Source organism: Pinus tabuliformis, chromosome 4_2, assembly GCF_031772625.1.
Source record: "Pinus tabuliformis cultivar Carrire ecotype Pingquan chromosome 4_2, CPIR1, whole genome shotgun sequence".
In the NCBI taxonomy this organism is placed as follows: Eukaryota; Viridiplantae; Streptophyta; class Pinopsida; order Pinales; family Pinaceae; genus Pinus; species Pinus tabuliformis.
In genome coordinates, this window is record NC_142304.1 from 1037284122 (window position 1) to 1037302571 (window position 18450).

Sequence of the window (18450 nt, forward strand, 5' to 3'; positions counted from 1 at the left end):
GGCACAAATCTCTCTCTGAAATTAACAAAAATCACCTGCACTTTTTAGATTTTTTCCTGCACAAATAAAAGACAGAAAACCTCAAAGCATGTATATACAAAAATATGAAATACCTAGAACCCCAATGAATTATAAATTTTCTATTTACTAATCTACAATAATATTCTATAGATCTGCAAATCAAAGCCCTCTATTGGCCAGATTTAAACCAATTTTGCACGATATTTAGAAATAAATTTGAAATTTCAAAGAGGCACAAGCGCAAGAAAAACCTTGTAAATAAGATATTCTATAAAATGACTTAAGAAATTAAAGAGACAGTGGGCTCTTTTAGATTTTGTAAACTGAGAGTTAGTTGGTCCAGCTGAGAACTTCCCCAAATGCTCAAATCTGCACACTTAGATCTGATTGTTAGATTAATAGAGATTTAAAAATGATCATAAAATAATAAAGAAATAGAGATATTTGCTACTTCTATCAAATCAAAATGATATTCTAAAAACCTAGAAATTTGTGCAAGATACTTGTACCAGTTAAATCTTTAAAGGCTATTAACCAGCAAATGCAAATAAAAGTAGCAAAGTATTAAGAACAATATTACCACATAAATCTGAAAGAGGAACACCACGATCTGAAACCCCAAAGTCTTTGCGTTTTGTTGACCAGAAAAAATTACAAGAGTATTCTTAGAGCAAGTACACGATTAAGAAATTAGATCCAAATAATGGAAAGAGGCCTCTCATTTATAGAAAAATTCTCCAACGGCTAGTCGGCTTGATCCCCGTCAAAACAATCTCAACTGTTGATGAAGATCAAATGATCTTTTAATTATCTCTGTTGAAATAAAGTTATTTTTTGAGGCAATTCAAATTTCACTTTTAATTAACTTAAAAATGATTATTTTGAGTTAACTGCCGCAAAAAGTTGACTTAGACTTAAAAACTCAAAAACCCACAAATTGTAAATGTTGGAGAATCTAATTTTTCATAGGACTTAAATAATTAGATTTTTGGCTTTAGCATTTTAATTTATTTTAGCTAGAAATTTCAATTAATTGATCCATGAGGGGATTATTAATTTTTCCAACCCTCTAATATTTAGCCATGGTGTCTAACTATGAGGGACCATGCACTAAATAGTTTTTTACATGAAATATTACATTTCTAACCCATGAAGGGGGAACACCCGTTCGTTATAGACCCTCAATAATTACCCATTTCTGCGACACAAAATATGATCTAGTAGACTAAGTGACTTGTAATAAAATAATCTAACCAAATAGTTAGAATTATTCTCAAATCACTTTTACAGAGACTCGATAAATAACACTAGGACTCATTTAAAATCCTGATGACAAAATCCACCCTAGCTTTGGGGTGAGGCTGGAGGGAAAAACTCTGTCGATCATCCGTGTTTAGAAACACACATGAATCAGTGAGACTAAAAACCTCCTAGGATGGAAATCATCATTAGAAAAATAAATTTACCTAGGTTGTTACATACATTTGTCTTACTAGGATCATTTACATTACAAAATGCAGAATGGGTTTACAAAACTCCAATGTACATATAGCTGATAATGATGAATTTGTGGATCATCTGAGTGCTCAAACATGATGGAAATCCATGCGCGAAAAGATGTATAGCCATAGGGTAGTTGATATGTAGTGGTCAACAGGTTCTTAAGTCTAAAGTTAGGAAAATAAAAATATTAATGGGTATTAATAAGAATATGGGTGAGACTTCTTCTAAGTGACGAGGATCAAGTCTGTTTTAATCTTAGTCATTGATTAGGGACTTAATCTCAACCGTTGATTCATCAACAAGAAAAGTATAAGAAGAGGCTTGAGGGTCAGTGGGAGATACATCAAGAGATCAAAGAGTTTGATTTTCTGGGGCATGGTTGGCTGAGAAAGTCAAGCTAAGCTATCTGAGTTGCAGAGAGGGGCAGTTCGGTAGAGGGACTTCAGTCCAAGGCCGAGAATACATAGCAGAGAGGCAGAGAAGCAACAGGAGAGACAACACAGCTCTAGAGAGGGTGACGCAGAAGCTAGAGGGGCTGACACAGTCCCCTAGATTTAGCGCTGGGGTTTTCTGTGGGGCAGAAAGAGCAGCAGTCTAGCATATCGATTTCTGAGCAAGGGAGGCTCACTGGGAGGGTGACGCATCTCCTAGAGGAGGTGACGCAGTTCCAGCGCAGAGCTTGGAGCAGCCATCACTGCCCAGCACTAGGAACATCAATTGTCTTCTATGGGGTTTGATCATCCAGTTGTTGGAATTGTTAAAATATCTATTTCCGGATAGAGGTACTTCTACCAGGTTTATTCTCTGTTGGGTAAGATGGATTTGGCACCCTAGTTGTATTCAAAAATCTGCTTAATAATACAAACCCTCTATATGCTGCACTGGTTTTTCCGCATTGAGTTTTTCCGGGGAGGATTATCCAAAAATGATGGTGTCCCTTGTGTGATTGTCTTAGTTTATTTCAGTTCATAATCTGTATGTATGTGTAGGCTGCAATAGTGTTTTTCATCGTTGTTTAAGTAATTAAATAACTTGTTGAATGTAAAGAACAAGTAGGAGATGATAAACCAATAATTACAATAGGATTTCTGATGTCTAGATTCAGAAAGTCTCACATTTTGACCAAGTAGATTTGACCTTTATTTCACTGAGTTTGATTGGGCATCGATTGAGCTATTTAACCTTGGATTTGATCGTAGTTCATACAATGTTGATCGAGGGTTTGACTATAGATTGTAGATTCGAGTGTCGGATTTGGACATGTTGACCCCCCGGAACAGGACACGTAGGATTCGTTATATATATATATATATATATATATTAAAAATTAGATATTTCTTACACAAATTCTCATTAATGATACAAATTCATTGATTTCAAACATAGATCTTCATCTAGATGTTAGGTTTATTGTCTACAAGGTATGTTAGTAACATTATAGCATGCATAGTACATACAAAATTCAAATATCTGCATAAACCCTCACAAATCTCATAAACCCTCATAAACCTCATAAACCCTCCCAAACCTCATAAACCCTCATAAACTCCCACAAACCTCATAAACCTTCACTCATAAACCCTCACAAACCTCATAAACCCTTATAAACCTCATAAATCCTCACTTTTTTGAGATTCAAATCCCAAAATCAGGATACTAAGTGTTCTAACGGGACACGACCAATATTTGATGGTGTCCTGTTAGGACAAGTGGTGTCCCATTTTAGGATTCGAATTCCCATCAAATCGTGTCAGATTCGTGGGATTCAGACACATGGCTTGTTTTAGACGAATCCGGTTTCATAGATTGCAGGTTGTTGACCGCATTTTGTTGACTATAGGGCTAAACAGGCCGAAACTTTGACCAGAGTTGACTTTTGATCGGTTTTTGACCAGCATTAACTAGCCTTAGAATTTCAACTTGGTATCAAAGCTTTGTTGAAAGAGTAGTCATTGAAGTAAGCCTAAGAGACAATAATCAATAAGTTGGTTGATTTTAGATCTCATGGCAAAATGGTGCCAAGTCTCAAAGTAGAAGACATGTTGAATGGTGCAACTAATTTCAGATCTTGGAAGATCTTGATATTTTTTATCTTGGAAGAAAATGACCTTTAGGATCATGTGAAGGAAGTCATTCCAAAGCTAGAGGGATCTGAGGAGAAAGCCAACTATAAGAAGAATGAAGCCAAGGCTAAGAGAATCTTGATAGATTCTTTAAAGGACCACTTGATTCCACATTTTGTTGAGTTGAAGAATGCCAAAGAACAATATGATGCTTTGGTGGGATTGTTCCAGAGTGACAACACTAGCAGGAAGTTAGCGTTGAGGCATCAACTTCGTAGTATCATGATGTCTATATTAGATTTTGTTGTCTCTTATCTCATGAGAGTATCTCAGTTGAGAGCTAAACTTGGAGCTATTGGAGATAGCATTGATGATGCAAAACTTGTTACAATGACCCTCAATGGATTTCCTTCCTCATGGGTGTTGATTTTTCTTATTTTTGGAACTTGATAATTACTTCCAATGATGTATATGATTAGTTTGCACTTTCAATGTATCATTAAGTAATTACACATTCAAAAATTCAACCATAGAGACAACAGAGAAATAAAGATCACAATGCACAAAGTGACAACGATATTTAACCCTTGGAAAACCCATTAGGGGGAAAAACCAAACCAGCCTTTTCCCTAGAGAATCAATGCAACAACAAATATACCAAAGTCAAATCAATTTTTCCTCAAAAATTAAATAATTTCGACGATGATGATTAATTAAATCTTTATGAATGGTCGAGATTAATTTGATAGGGATCAAGCCAACTAGTCATTGGAAATTTTAGCTATAAATTTGAGGTCGGTGTCAATCTGTCTTTTCATCGGATCTTTGTATCGTGTACTAAACTCTCAAGCTCTTTTGTATATTTTCTGGAATAAATGCAAAAGTCTTTGGGGTTTTCAACTTGCGGTGGTGTTCCTCTTTATGAATTTATAGTAACATTGTTTTAATTTCTGCTTAATATTATGTGAAAACTATCAATCAATTTGTTGGATCTCGGGTAACATTTTTAATTTTGATTAAGTAATGGGTATCTTTATTTCTTCAAAATTTTATTGTTGTTCTATTTCTCTACTTGGTTTGATGGTTGATCTAGTGTTTGCAGAAGACCTCTCGGGTTCTCATTGAACGTTTGGGGATAGTCCTCGGTTGGACCAACCAACTTTCAACACATATTTTCTGAAGAGCCTACCTCATATAAGCCCCAAGATTTATCTAACGATTAATTTTTTATTTTATTTTATTTTATTTTATTCTGTAGGGTGTTTTGGGGCTAGTACCTCTATAAAAATTCAAAATCTTTTAAATATTTTGTGGAAAAATTGATAGATTTGGCTAATAAGAGCCTTAGATTTTCAGATCTGGGAACGGAGTTGGACTCATACTCTTCAAATCTAATAGATTTGCAACTTTTGTGCATACATTTATAAATATCTTGTATAGAATTGAAAATTTTATAACTTGGGTTTCTGGGGTTTTATTAATTTTTGTATATTTGGGATTCTGGGTATTTTTTGTTTTTTTTGCAGGTGTAGATCTGAATGAAAAATTTAATTTGAAGCTATATCTAGACCTTGGAGGGCAAGATCTGACCTCAATACCATTTTGCAGGGACATTATTCATAATTATTTTTAGTCCGAGGGTTCCAAATTCAAATCTGAGGTTTTTCTAAGAGCAAATTTTAAAGAAGAAATATATTGGTTTGAAATTTATTTTTTTGGGTATTTGTTTTAAGGTTCATGGGCTGCCGTTTGCTGCCCTGAAGCCCTTTAAAATTTCGGTGCTCCCTCTGTCTATGTTTTCCTTTCTTTTTTTCTTGAAATTGCTCCCCTTTTTCTGTTGCCAAATCACAGCCCTCTCCAGCTGTGTTTTCCTTCTTCCTCCTGCGTGTTTTTTCTCCCTTCGATTTGCTGCTTGAATTTCCTTTTTTTGCTACATAACTTTCTCTTACCCTATGTTTTTTCTCAGCTCCTTTCCGAGTTCTCTCCTCTCATTTGTGGCTCCATCTTTGTGTCCTCCCCACAACCCTCCTTGCTGTGCTTCCTTTCTGCTGCTCTAGCATCCTGCAAAACACTCCCTTCGTCCTTCACCCTAGCTCTTTCGCTCTTCTCCCTTTAGACCTGTGTTAATGCATTCCTTGTTGCCTATGCGTGCTCCCCTCCTTTCCGCACTGTTATCCCTCTCTACACAACCCAACACGTCCCTTTCTCCCTTGTAGCCTCTCCCTTTTCTGCTCCATGTCCCTATTGCTCTCTCCAACCCGCATCCTTTGCTCCTCGCTGCATAACGCGTCATTCCATTCTCATCTTTTTCCTCTGCATTGCATCCCTCATTGTTGCTCGACCTGCAAAACCTCTCCTCCACCGTCATTCGAAAGACCTCACTTTCACTTTCTCACAATTTTCTTTTTTTACTTTATCCTTTGTTTTGATTTCGTTAGGGATAGGTCTTTCATAAAATAAATAAATTTGAATTCTTTTTTTTTTGTGCTCAAGCCTCTCACAAAATAATTAAATTCAAATTCTTAATTCTTTTTTTTTGAGCTTGCTTTTTTTTTTATATTTTAATTTTTGTTTTGATTTTGTTTAAAAAAACAAAAAAACAAAAACTTTAATTTTTTTTTTTTCATTTGTGGCTTTTAATTTTTTTTTTCTAAAGGAAGGCTTTAATATTTCAAGTTAAAATTTTTGTGTGGCCTTTGGCCCATTAAAAATCTAATTAACTAAGCCTTTTTCTCATATTTTTCACATTTAAAATTTTCATTCATTCATGAACTTTATCACATTAAAATTGCCAAGGGAATAATATAACTTTTTTTTATCTAAAGTTCCTTCTTGGGGTTTTTTATGTTAAGGGTCTGGGATTTTTAAAATTTTAAAAGCAAAATCTTTTGAGGGGTAATTTTTTTTGAAATTTCTCTATAGTTAGAACACATTTAAATATTTTTTAAATCATCTCTAAAGTTTGACTATAGAAAAACAAGAAATCTTTTCTGGATTGGGGTTAGGAAAAATTATTTTAATTCTGGAATTGTTTGAAGTGTTTAGCATTTGAATTTCATGGTTCTTCATGGTATTTAATTTCGAAATTTAATTGCTTAGGTCTTTTTGCATGCTAAGGGTGTTTTTACGCTTGACATCTATTGAGATTGCTCGTCATTTAATTAATTCTAAGCATGGTTTGATTACTTGAATGATTGGATATTTATTGCATATTAATTTTTTGCGAATTTTTTCAAGTAATTATTAAGTACTCTTTCATGGGATTGTGGTAGATTGCATATCTTTTGTTTCCTAAACTGAGTATTATTTTTTAGCATTAATACAATTGACATTGATATTAAATTGTGAAGAAGCTTTTGTTCTCTTTGAGCTATAATTGCATTGGAAATAATCTGGATAAATTGATGTGATAGGCTTGTGATTTAATTGGGCATTACATTGTGATATTTTAAGCATATTATTGAGAACTTTATCTTTTAGTCTAGTGAAGTGAATATTCATTTTGGGCGATTAAAGGTTTTGACTCATAATTCTGAAATAGATTGTGACATAAGCGCTTTTAATAATTGAATCTAACTTCATCTCATCTTCTAATCATCTCGTGCATTTGCATATTAAGTTAGTTCTGCATAATTAAAATTTACTTCCAAGCATAAGCTTGGTCGATAGAAAGATAGGTACCCATCCATCTTTGCTTGAGAAGCTTGCTTTTAATAGTACTTAAAACGGTGACCTTGCAGTCATCAGAGCCACAACTCTTTGTAGCGCCGAAGGCACTGGGTATGTTAGATTTTCAGGAGAGGTATTGTTAATCACACCTTAGTGTGCTTCACCTTATCTTCTCTCTGCCAATTACTACGAAATCAGGGTCAATATAGAAAGGATTGAAGGGTTTAAACTTAGATAGGCATTTAACTAAAATTAACCAAGATTCCTGCATCTCACATTAGTTTTAGGATCTGCATTTCATATAAGATAGTCATTCATCCAAGCAACAGTTACTCATCATTTACTTGGTCCTAATTTTTTAGCAAGATAGTTGACTCCATAAATTGTTGATTTGGGGTAGCATCGGATGTGCTCTAGCCATGAAATTTGGTGGAGAGGTTAGGGCACATGAGATCTCCAATACCTAGAAAGGGTTTGGGCAGATTCTAAACAGATCAGGAGATATTAAACTAATTAATATTTTTAATGGAGTCCCTAAGTCTAAACTTAAGGAAAATAAAATATTAATGTGTATTAATATGAATCTGTGTTAGAGTGGTCCAAAAGACATGGATCAAGTCAGATCTAATCTTAGCCGTTGATTAGGGACTTAATCTCGGTTGTTGAGATGTCAATAGGAAAAGTATAAGAGGAGGCTTGAGGGTCACTTGGAGAGTACACCAGATGATCAATCATTCTATTCTCTAGAGCAGGGTTTGCTAAAAGAGATAGAATGAGTGATCAGGAGAGTAGCTGAGGGGCATTGAGTATAGAGAAACAGAGAAGGCAGAGACTGTGCTGGGAGAGCAGCGCAGCATCCAAGGAGGGTGACGCAGAGCCAGCAAGGGTTTATGCAGGGCCACATAGAGGAAGCCAAGTGCTGCGCAGAACACCTGAGGGGCTAGCGTAGTTGATGTAGAGGAAGCCAAGTGCTGCGCAGAGCACCTGAGGGGCCAACGCCATTGTTTTAAGATCCGGCCGGCTCGGAACCAACTCGGCCGAGTTGGTCCGAGCTGGAAAAAAAATTTCAACTCGGCAGAAAAAACGGTTTGGTTGGCTGAGTTATGACTGACCCGACCGAGTTATAGCATGACTCGGCCGAGTCAGTCATAACTCGGCCGACTCGGCTCGATCTGTAACTACTCGACCGAGTCAGTTCATGCGGCCAGTAAACCCAAAAACAACATTTTTAAAAATTTTAAGATTTTGCTGTGTTGGGGACTCCAAGTTGTTTTAAAAATTGGTTAAGTGCTATTTGGGGTTCATTCCCCTCTCCCAAACCCTATTTAACCCACTCTGATCCCTAGTATTGATATGCTATTCATGGTAATGTTAAATTCTTAAAGTAAAAGGATGAAAATGAAAGTGACATTCTCCTTAATCTTCATTTTCATCCTTTTACTTAAATTTTTAACATTACCATGAAATGACTTAGGATGTTTGAGAGTGGTTCCAGCCTCATTGGATTTCATATGGAGAAAGAAGAATTTTAGATTTCATTCAAAATTGAGCAGACTTATCATTTTTTCAGGATTTCAGGATTTGGGGATTGCAATGTTTCCATTGAATTTTATCATGTATTAGGGTATGGAACTCATATTTAATCAAGAGCACCAATCCCTTTATGTACCTTGATGTTAGTGACATTGGTTGTCGAACACCTCCGGGATTCGCTCCCAAACCAGGAGCTTCTGAAAATGTCGCTCTTGCTCCCCGCTTTCGCTCTCGCTCCCAAGTAACACTGAGAGATGATGTTGGCAACTTTAGCAGTAGCCAGTAGTACTGGTCATAGACTTTTGTTGTAGAGGCCATTTCTAGCCTCCTTGGTTATGTGTTTTTATTTTGATCTCTATATCATCATCGTGTATGTATTGGACAATGCACTGGGTGCCATTTTGATATAATGGATATATTCATGAGCCTACTTTGATCATATGTTGTCTTCCATCTATATTATAATGCTGTGTGTTTGGAAACATGAATGAAAATCTTTAAAATTATGTTTTTTCTTTTATAAAAAAACATAAATATTTAATATATTTTTTACAACGACCGAGTCATTGAAATCGAGCCGGCCGAGTCGATATCGAGTCGGAGTCGGAGTCGACCCTCGGCCGAGTCGAAGTCCGAGTCGGAGTTTTAAAACATTGGTCAGTGCAGCTGACGCAGAGGCTCCCAGAGTTGACGCAGAGCCTCCTGGGGCTGACGGAGGCCTAGAAAGGCTGACGCAGGGCCAATGTGAGACAGAAAGGGGCTGACGCAGTCCAGTTTGGGCAGACGCTGGGGTTGTAGAGCAGTTTTGTGCTGAGGAGCTACCAAAAGGGTTTTTCGGAGTTTCAGCCAGGAGATTTCTCTCAAACTATGGTATAGCTGCTAAGGAAATTCTCTGTTGGGTAGGCCAGTTTCGACACCTAGATTGTACTCTGATATTGCTTAATAAGAAAACCCTTAGATAGCTGCACCGGTTTTCCCGCATTGTGTTTTTTCGAGGACATTGGTCCAAAAATAATGGTGTCATGTGGTGTGTTTGTTCTTGTTTCTTTTAGTTGTTGATCTGTAATATGTTAAGCATGCACTGGTGTTTATTTTCAGTATTTACTTTGTAAATAACTTGTTAAAGAAAAATAACAATTAAGTAGGAATAAATCAGAAAAAGTGCATGAAGGGTTTCTAAACTAAGTAAACTTAGAAACTTCAATATAAAGCACTGGTATCAATTGTTTAAATCTAATCAAATCCTGTAAGTCTTGCTAATTATAAAACAAGTAATTGGTCACTTGATTGTGTCTCCCAAACTGGTTGGTTCCCAACTAGTTCTCCTTCATTTCATTTCCATAGGGTCTACCCTGCTTAGCCTGTTGTTGGGAGACAACTTAAAACGGAGAGATTGGGGATCAGGGTGACAACCCCCGATCTGAGTTGTCATCACAGTGCCTAGACATTCTGTGCGGCATCACTCCTCATTGTTCACTATGGACATTATCATCGTCCCCATTATCGTCCTACGACATTTGAGCTCTAATCTTTAGTTCAAGCCTCCATAACTATTTTTTCTCCATTGCATACAACCATTGCGAGAGAGAAAATAGAGTTGAAGCACGGGGCCGTTAAAAAGACTCATCCCACAAAGGGGGATTTGTAGACCCAAGTCTACAATCTCTCCTCATTAGGTGTATTTGATTGAAATTAGTAATAATAAAATTCCTTTTATCATATTCCATTGGGTTATTGTGTTCTTTTTGCTATTGTATGTTTCTATTTGCATATTATCTTTTGCAAGTTTCTAACTCTTTGTTGCAGATCTGAAGCATTTCAATAGCCATTTTTGTTGTTAGGGTTGCTAGTCACCAACAACTTAGGTGAAGGGATTTTCGTACAGTTGCAGAAAAACTTCATACCAATAGGTATTTTGACAGTGTTGGTTATGATGATGTTATCATCATTGATGCTTATCATTTTGGATCCTTTCTCATATGAATATTTCAACTTGAGAATATCTTGTTGAGTCATTATGAATACCTCCCTAGTTAAGAGGGAGTGTTGAAATTGTAACTAGAGTCGGTCTTCATAATATAAAATTATATAAAATTATCATTGATGTATATATTATATTTATTTATATTTTGTTAAAGCATGTTCTTCATGCTTAGAGTCAAAAGAGTCAAAAATAATTTATTTTGAGTCAAAAGAATATTTATTTGAGTCATGTCCTATTTGGACATTGGAAAGGAAAAGAAATCAAATTTTACTTCGTGTCATAAGCCCACAAGATCTCCAAGTCGGTTCTCCTTGGAACATGTTGACCCAGTTCTCCAAAAGACACCTATTCGACCTCTTGGACGGCTATGTATAGTGGACAATTCAACCTATTTTGGAGCACTTTCAAGCTGACTACAAGAAGCATTTTTCTAAACCAGTGAAGGAGATTAGAAACCTAATTAAAAGGAGAAAGAGAAGTAAAAAAACTCAAAGAATATTTTTTTTGGTTGACTAAATCTTTGACTATTGAAACCCGCACGTGTGAAGTCTGATTTTTTGTGGAGAGGCAAAATTCTCTGAGGCACTATAGGCTGAATTTTGGTCCTTTTTATTGTAGGTTTGAATTTCAGATTGTTGACTCTGATTATTGGAGGGGACTTGGAGGAGGGTTTGACTTGGAATCTGTGGCAGAGTTGGTCTTGGTCTTGTATATCTCATTTTGATATGATTCTATCAAAGGAGAATTGTTGAGTTTCCCCCTTGTGGGGTTTGCCTTGGATTCCAATGACACGGTTACAAAATGGAGACCACTCATTACCTGTAATGAATCACTTGCAAATCAAGAATAATACACGGAAGAGATGGTATTTGGCACACAAAAGGAAGCATTCCAACAAAATCAAAGGTGAAATATAATTCCATAGAAACAAGTTGTGGAGGTTTTGTTATGTCTTGGATCCTCGCCAGGGTTAAAATCCCAACCTCTCCAAAGGGAGGAAAACCTAACAACACAACATGTAAGTTGCCTACTGTCACCTTGGCAGCCTTCCCCCCACTTCTTGGATTCCCTAGACTAAATCCTAAGCCTATCGCTTTAGTACAAGTGAGTGAAGGTGATTGGGATTTGATTCTATGAATGTGGTTGACCAAAAGATTTATTGATTCAAATGCCTCAAATGGCAGTGTTCAATATGTATGACTAAAGAGATTAATCCATCTATGTTGTTTTCAAGGTCATGCATATTCAAGTACTTGTAAAATGAAGGTGTCTAGGGAACATCATCATCCCTGTCATCAATCATCGATGAAACCGGGTATAACACCCTAACCATCCAAAGTTCTTTGTGATGAATATCACAAGGATAATGAAAAAATTCACTAGTATAGGCCTCATGCAAAATGAGGGGTAGCAACCGCTATCTAAGGACCATAGCCTTGAGATGATTTTTTATTTCAATCACTTCATGCAATAAAGGGATTAGCTTATTGTTAGAATTGAGTATAGAAGCAAGCATTACATGCATGATCTTAGGATTTACTCTTGGTGTCTAGGGTGAGCTTTCATCGATGTTGGTTCAAGGTAGGTGACCACGTGCCATGCCCCTAGAGGGCTTTCCATCTATGTCATTTATAGGACACTAAGCCATAGGAGCATCTCATCTTCAAATTTCCTTTCTATTATGAGATTAGAGCATGGTTCCACTACCTCTACCAAGACTTAGGAGGTTCCATTTCCACTTTCTTCTACAATCCATATCATAGATGCTTGGCTCTTTTCATAAGTGAGGTGTTGGAGAATAGGTCTTAGAATCTATATTGTCCTCCTTGGGCAGATTCCACAAGAAGGATCACCTTCTTCTTCTTTATTGTCTTGTCTGCAAGTGGTAGCAAAGGCAAGCTCACACACAAATCTCTTTATACTAGTGAGACTTAATGCTTACACTTTGAACCACCTTAGGACCACACCCTCCAACAAGGCGACCAATGTCCACAAGACTTTTGAGTAGCCCTAGTTTCGAATCCAAAGATCGATCCCACCAAGCAGCAGATAGACACTCACCAGCAAATTCCAAAGTTGAACTCACTCTATATAGAGTACCACTTTTCCAGTCCACTCAAGTAGTGAGTCTATGTTAGCAATGATTGACCTCTTCAATACAAGGCTTCTCCCATGATTACAAATTCAAACGCCCTCATCCTCAAAGATTCTCTAAACTCTATCAACAAGGAGTGCATCATTGACTTCACAATGATTAATGACTTTGATAAGGATCCCTCTTCTTCCTCTCATGACTCTGCTTCTAGTTCTAGCATGCCTTGATATTTGCATTATATGCTCAATGTGGATTTTTATTTTCACTACTTTTCTTTGTGTTATTTCTATTCACTAGTTACTTAGCACTTCCTGTGCTTTTAGTAGAGTAGTACAAGTTGCTTTTGCACTTCCATTGCATATTCACACCAGATGTACTTTTGAGTCCCATTGACCAACTTTGTGATCAACCATTGGACATTAATTTGATCTTTATCTTATTATCTAGATTCAATACCTTGTTTGGCTCCACTCATAGATGATTCTTAGGGGATATATGCATTTTAGAGACACCTTTGATCTGGAATACATGGATCAGTTTCAAGGGATACACTCGCTTTTCTTTCTAATTAAATAGCCTACATGGGGTGTAAATAAATGTTTTTAGCTACTCACTATCTCCATCTCTTGGGTTCATCAGTGTTTGACACAAGCTGCCATGGGCCAAACAAACTCGGACTGTATAAAAATGCCATAGTGTACTATGGAGGACAATCCTAACATCTTAATTATCTAGTATCCATTTACAATTAACACTCAAAGCTATGTATTTGCATTTCTGCAACCCATTTGGCATTCTGGATTTGTTTTTTGAACATATATGCATTAGGGTATTAAATATATATAATATCTGCAACACACCCTGAATGCTTCGCTCCCATTACTTTTTGGAAAAGAGTTCTCCCAGTATTCCTCACTTCGCTCCACACTTTGGAAAAATTGGTTTGACACTTTTGTGGGAGCTTGTATGGTTGTTTAAGACCTTATGATATGAAATATAAGCTTCGTTATACTTCATATAGGGACTAATGCATAATATATATCTTCTATGCAACATTCTAGAGGAAATTCTGAGAGCAAGCATAAAGGGAGGACAGTGGCATCCTTGTTTCTTGACTTTAATGGTTTGAATGGTTTTATCTATAACACAGAATTTTGAAGTCAAATGTATTTTAGTATCAAATCCTATTCACGATGAGCAATGGATGACAATGGAATAGAGATGTAATCTACTTGAATGTTTGTGAAAGACCATGTTCCTTAGATTACTCTTCATGAGAAGTGTCAAATAAATAAGGCACTTGAAGCATACTTGGTTCTTATTTCACAATATATAAAATTATGGTTATTTGACAAGTTGAGATATAGTTGTAGGTTGAAGTATTATTTCATTTCATGAAATTTGATATTTTGATGATGACTGATCATTTGTGGTGTGGTGTTGTGTTGATGGTGGCTTTTTGTATATGCTGTGCAACACTCCAGAGGAAAAATGATGAGTAAGTCGATCTCTGCCTTTTTATTTTCTCATATATACATATAATTTCATGCAAAAAAACAGCCTAAAATTGAAGCTCGATGAGTATAGTATTCTTCCTAAAGTAATTGGGCGATTTCAGCTTTTACTGATTGAATTATAAACAGGAAAATTGTTCTTTTTTAATTTGTGCACATTGTTTATTAATGGAACAAATACAATATAGGCAATGTGTAAAAATGTCAGAGGTCAGTAAAGTTGTCTCCCAAATTTCAAACCATAGATTGCATGCACACCTGAAAATTTGCTTACTGTAGAAGGAATTAATCACTCCCTGCAATGAAACTCCACTGCGGAAGATGCTCTAAGACTCTACTGGATATAATCTTCTACCTTTATTTCAGATTGTAAATATTCTCTTGTTAATAGAAGACACATTTTCCAAAATACTTGGAAATTAAAATATCTTAATCTCTAGTGGAAAATACTAAAAAAATAAATAGCCCTGAATCTATGTCATTGCTTAGATGTTTGATTTCTTCCTCCCAAGGAAAACTCTCCCTTCTAATGTTGCCAAAGTTTCAGAATGGTTATTCGTAGTTATTCCTAGACTGCAGGCATAGCTTAAGGAATAGTTGAGTTATTTGTGCTTTTGCATATTTTCAGCTTGCACGCCATGGTTTCAACTTTAAAATTTCAATATATTATCTACATCTAAGGTCTTATTGAAATGTTTCGTTTATATTTGCAAGTTATTTGCTCGAGTTTGATGATGATGAAGAAGATGGATTTGATGGACTTCCGAAAAGAGTGGTTCCATTCTATCATGTCGTGCAGCTTCCAGAAGGGCATCGCCAGTGAAAACATCTAGAATATCAACATCATAGACACACAACAAAAAGTGTCTATCATGTTATATATTATTTATTACTGAAATGGTATGTTGAAGAATCAAATTCCACAAAGATTGGCGTTCTTCATTCAAGACCCTTGTCTATTTAAATTGGAATGTCAAGACATTATATACGATAGTAATATAATGGATGGAGAGTGTGTGCTGTTTGGTTAATATATCATAGGCCATGCGGCATGCCAATTCTTGCGCAGTTTGACATCTATATAACTATAAGCATGGTTGTATTTATCAAGAGCTATCAAGGTACGAGATCATGACCAGCATTGGAGTCAAGGTTGCTATGTTTCTTTTCTGTTATCAATTCAAGTAACAGACATGAACGAGCAAACAGCCAGTATGCATATGCTTCTATTAATGAGAAATTCAAAACCCATTCATTTCATTGGGAACATCTAATATATTCCATATTAGTGATGCTTCGACCATAATATACTTCTGAAATCGTAGTAGAAGAATTAACAGATGTCTATTTAAAAATGGGGAATAAATGTTTATTTTCACTTTGTTAACGGCATATTCCACGTAGGTAAGATGAAATATGGATTAGCTAGTTTAGTCTTTCCTTTGTTGTGGAGCCAAAGTTGCTTTTGAACAAAATAATTTGTGGGGCGTGACAAATTGTACCTTGACGTTGATTTTTTTTCCAATAGGCAAGACAATTTTTATATGTTTCTTTAGTAGTGGACAAGGCTCAAATCTGCAATGATGAAATTACATAGCAAACAAGGGGAATGGTGCTCATGATTTAGCAGCCCTTACGATCACAATGAAACCTCATTACTGAAGAGGCAGTACCTAGTTGCTCATTTGTGGGGGATTGAGATCCTGTTTCACTAAATACTGAGACAATTTTTAGTTTCCTATTTTTGCTGTTCTAAGGAGATCACGGGTAGCATATTTACTCGACTCAGCTCAATGAAAAGCTCAACAAGACAAAAGAGATCAAATTGGCTCAAGAAAACCTCTGCAAGTAGAAAAATATTAAAATAAACATATTTCTTTAAAAAAAATTAAAAATCGTTGGTATCAAATAAATCTGTTTTGAATATTCATGTATGTCCAAAATTTATATATACAAAACTTGCAAGAAAGTGTGGGAAAATGAGCTAAAATAGCTCGTTTGGGGTTATTCATAACCTACCCAACAAGTTTTTGGCAAGTCATTGAGTCAAACTAGTTAACCGAGTAAGTGACCCAAAACGTACTAACAAGTCAAATGCATTTCTAGCATAGAAATTAGATAAATAATAATCATGCAAAGAGATAGAAAAATACTTTAATGTTCCTAATGCATTTATATGTTTTCTTAGTCGGTATAATTGATAAACTATAACAATGATCATATACATCAATTAAAGTCAATGAATGTGCTGTAGACAGTGGTTGCTTTTGACATAATGGATATTCATGCAAGTGTAATGTGCTTAAATGCACAATGAGATTGATTTATACAAAGTGGTGTAAAAATATTAGGTTTTCATTATTTTAAGTATATATGAAAATAATATATAACATAACGTAAATAAATAAATTAAAAAATATAAGATATTAAGTAGGAAAGTAACTTTAGGAAGGACAATATTATTTTAGGTGTTTATATTTGTGTATAATAATAATAATAATAATAATAAATTTTTAAAATATTTATAAAGGTACATTTTACATAGCTTTTTATTATCAAAATTTTATGTGATATAAAAAGAAAAATTAAGTATTCACGGAAAATACAAATAAAAATTTCAAAAATGAAGAGTTTATTGCTATGGAAGTTGTAGCCCCAACAAAAATGATGTAGGAATTGATTGTATATACTCTTCAATTTTTGTTTCATCTTTCTTGTGGATATTTTCTTGTTATTATAAGACAATTTGCAAATAAATAAATAATAGGAATCTATGGATCTTTGTTAATGATTAGATCCTTATTTCTTCCTAATAGCAAAACTCTTTGCTTCTAATGTTTCAAAAGTTTCGGCACAATTATTCACCGTTCTTCCTAGACTGCAAAAATAGTTCAAGGAATAGTTGAGTTATTTGTGCTTTTGTATATTTGGAATTGGCATGCTTGAACATTCTATATACCGTGGTTTTAGCTTTAAAATTTCAATATATCATTTATATCTTTCTAGGGTCGTATTGAAACATTTTGTTTATATTTGCATTTTATTTGCTTGAGTTTGATGACAATGACGAAGATGGATTTAATGAGCTTCCAAAAAGATTGGTTCGATCCTACCATGTTGTACAACTTCCAAAAGGGCATCACCAATAAAAACATCTAGAATACAATATCAAAAACATATATGTTCTATTATATATTATTCATCGCTAAAATGGTATGTGAAAAAATCAAATTCCTCAAGGTTTGACATTCTTCAATCAAGACCTTTAGTCTATTTAAATTGGAATGTATTGACTTTTTATTTGATGATCATATGGATGGAGAGTGTGTTGTTTAATTAGTACCATAAGCAATGTGGCATGTCTTTAATTCTTGTGCAGCTTTATGCCATCTACATAACCATAACCATGGTTCTATTTATCAAGAGTCATCAATGAATGAGATCTCCACTGCCATTGAAGCCAAACTTATCATGTTTCTTTTCCATAATCAATTCGAGTAATAGATATGAACAATCAAACATCTTATATATATATATATATATATATATATATATATATGCTTTGATTAATGCCAATTTAAAGCCCATTCAGTTCATTAGGAATGTCTAACACATAATTTCATATTGTTATTACTACCACCTCAAATAAGAAATATACTTTTGAAAATTAGAATAGAATAAGTTATAAATATCTATTAAAAATAGGAAATAAATATGTATTCCAACTTTTTTTAACTACATAATCCACTTATGCAAGATGAAATATGGATCAATTTGTATAGTTTTTTCTTTATTGTGGAGGCAAAGTTTCATTTGAATAAAATAATTAGAGGGCATGGCAAATTCACCTTGATATTGATTTTATAATAAGAAAAACAAACTTATATATTTTCATAAAAGTGAACAAGTTTAATTCTATATGCTGAGATTACATAACAAACAAATGGATTGAAGATCATGTTTTAACAATAATTCTAATCACAACTTTATATATTTTAATAAAAGTGAACTAAGCTTAATTTTATAGGGTGAGATTACATAACAAACAAGTGGAATGAAGATCATGAT

General features: G+C 34.9%; 1 protein-coding gene across 1 annotated transcript in view; it reads left to right on the forward strand.

Annotated features, from left to right (window-relative positions):
• LOC149173157 (SAGA-associated factor 29 homolog A-like) overlaps positions 1-15642 on the forward strand; it is a 209222-nt gene extending 193580 nt beyond the window's left edge. The window contains exons 8-9 of the mRNA XM_089424521.1: positions 667-680; positions 15097-15642. Of these exons, the coding sequence (XP_089280647.1) occupies positions 667-680; positions 15097-15205 (123 nt within the window). The 3' untranslated portion in view covers positions 15206-15642. The remainder of the gene's footprint in view (positions 1-666; positions 681-15096) is intronic.
• Positions 15643-18450: the final 2808 nt, after the last annotated feature.